Source organism: Sinocyclocheilus rhinocerous, unplaced genomic scaffold (assembly GCF_001515625.1).
Source record: "Sinocyclocheilus rhinocerous isolate Xijiao unplaced genomic scaffold, SAMN03320098_v1.1 scaffold2319, whole genome shotgun sequence".
Lineage (NCBI taxonomy): Eukaryota > Metazoa > Chordata > Actinopteri > Cypriniformes > Cyprinidae > Sinocyclocheilus > Sinocyclocheilus rhinocerous.
This window is the reverse complement of record NW_015658546.1, coordinates 170,013-172,396: the sequence shown is the minus strand read 5'-3', so window position 1 is coordinate 172,396 and position 2,384 is coordinate 170,013. Positions and strand designations below refer to the sequence as shown.

The 2,384-nt window shown below is 41.7% G+C and overlaps 1 protein-coding gene across 1 annotated transcript in view; it reads right to left on the bottom strand.

Annotated features, from left to right (window-relative positions):
* The window catches only part of clnk (cytokine dependent hematopoietic cell linker), a 14,850-nt gene that overhangs the window by 9,118 nt on the left and 3,348 nt on the right, over nucleotides 1–2,384 (bottom strand). The window contains exons 3-6 of the mRNA XM_016531198.1: nucleotides 2,247–2,301; nucleotides 1,370–1,416; nucleotides 1,247–1,292; nucleotides 829–891 (exon numbers count right to left, since the gene is read on the bottom strand). Coding sequence (XP_016386684.1) covers nucleotides 829–891; nucleotides 1,247–1,292; nucleotides 1,370–1,416; nucleotides 2,247–2,301 — 211 coding nt within the window. The remainder of the gene's footprint in view (nucleotides 1–828; nucleotides 892–1,246; nucleotides 1,293–1,369; nucleotides 1,417–2,246; nucleotides 2,302–2,384) is intronic.

The following is a 2,384-nucleotide window of genomic DNA, read 5'->3' as shown; positions in this document are numbered from 1 at the left end:
AGATAGATAGATAGACAGACAGACGGACAGATAGATAGATGGACAGATAGACAGATAGACGGACAGACAGATAGACGGATAGACAGACAGATGGACAGACAGACAGACGGACAGACAGACAGACAGACAGACGAACAAACAGACGGACAGATGAACAGACAGACGAACAAACAGACGGACAGATGAACAGACAGATGGACAAACAGACAGACAGACGGACAGATGAACAGACAGACAGACGGACAGATGAACAGACAGACAGACGGACAGACAGACAAACAGACAGATGAACAGACAGACAGATGAAAGGACGGAGAGACAGACAGATGAACAGACGAACGGACAGACTGACAGACAGATGAACAGACGGACAGACAGACAGATGAACAGACGAACGGACAGACTGACAGACAGACAGACGGACGGACGGACGGACGGACAGACAGACGAACAAACAGACAGACAGATGAACAGACAGACAGACAGACATACGGACAGCCAGACAGACGGACAGACAGACAGACGGACAGACAGACAGATGAACAGACAGACAGACGGACGGACAGACAGACAGACGAACAGACGGACAGACGGACGGACAAACAGACGGACAGATAGACAGCCAGACAAACAGACAGACAGACAGATGAACAGACATATGGACAGACAGCCAGACAGATGAACAGACAGACAGACAGATCAACAGACATATGGACAGACAGATGGACGGACGGACGGACGGACAGACAGACAGACAGTTGAACAGACAGATGAACAGACATATGGACAGACAGACAGACGGACAGACAGACAGAGAGACAGTTGTACCTGAGGAACTCTTCGGCAGTCTCTCAGGTTTGAGATTTCTGTTGATGGTGGGTCCTTTACATCCTGTGAGGTTGTTACAAATTTCAAACAGCTTACTTGCTCATCAAATGTACAAATTGTAATTTTTGATATAATTTGTATTATGAATACAAACAAATGCGACTCCTGCACATGTGCCTGTGTGCGTGCTCCATATTATACTGATAAAGGCTGTTCATTAGTTTTCATGTCAAAAACGAAAACTTTGGGCTCAACAAATATGCAGTGTGTTCAATAGGGTTTGCAACAGGGATAGCGCCATATTTTATTTTATTTAAACTCCATAAAACAATTTTAAAAGTTGTTAAAAAGAAAATACCTATTTTGAATACATTTCATTGCAATACTGCCCATCTCCAATGTGTGTGAGTGTGCTCACCTGGTTTAACGCGCAGTGGACGAGGAGGAGGAGTGTGCACAACATCCTGCAGACACAAAACACACACCCTGATAATCTCACACAACACTAAACACAATCACAGAGAGCATCAGACACACTTACTGCTGCACCGATGCGACCTTTAGGAGCTCGATCAGCAGGACAGCTGTCTGTAACACACACACACACACACACAGTTAGACATATATTCCAGCATTAATGAATATTCAAATATGCTGAAGGCTGCACATCATTAATGAATTGATCTCATCACGTGTTTGAGTTGCACTGACTGATCTGTGCCACTAGATGGAGACATGAAGATGATTTCACCTCCAACTGCATTAAATGATTTATTTTGATTAGTATTTTTGTCTTGTGTTCCTAGGAATCTAGGAATTCTTGAATCAAGAACACATTTCATTACACCAAATACATAAAATAATGTTCTTTTTAGCAGCATCATATGACCCCTTTAAGAAACATTTACTTGAGTTAGATATTTCGTCTTGTGCAAATATCTGTCAATCTCGTTTTCCCTTTGAATTCAGTTTATTTTTCTGACCCCATTGGCAGATATGTGTTCTTGTTTTAAGCATAAACTCCCTTCATTTTGATACATTTATTCAGATACTTAGTATCATGTTATTTTGCTTCTGAAGTAAATGCATCTTGATTTAAGAATGCTTTGATATTTTTACTGACAAAAATACTGAGCAAGAAAATCATTTTGTGCAGTCATTGATCATAACTGATGAACTTTTGCAACACTGACAGTTATTGAACTGAGCTGATCTGAATAATGACTCTATTGTCTTCTGTAGAGCTGCTTTACAGCTGAAATTGAATTTGTCATTAATATGTGTCAGGCTGTGCAATCTAATTATTTAAGATGTTTGACATCAACGTAAAATCTTTAATGTTTTGTTGGTTTGTCTCTGCATGTATTTTGATGAGTCGACTCTGACTCTGTCTGTGATTGATCGGCTCACGTACAAACCTTCATCCAGGTGTGTGTGTGCGGATGTGATCCGCTCTCGTCTGTTCATGTCATCCTGAGAAATCAACACATCTGATCAGTGACACACACACACGCACACGCACACACTCACACACACACACACACACACACACACAC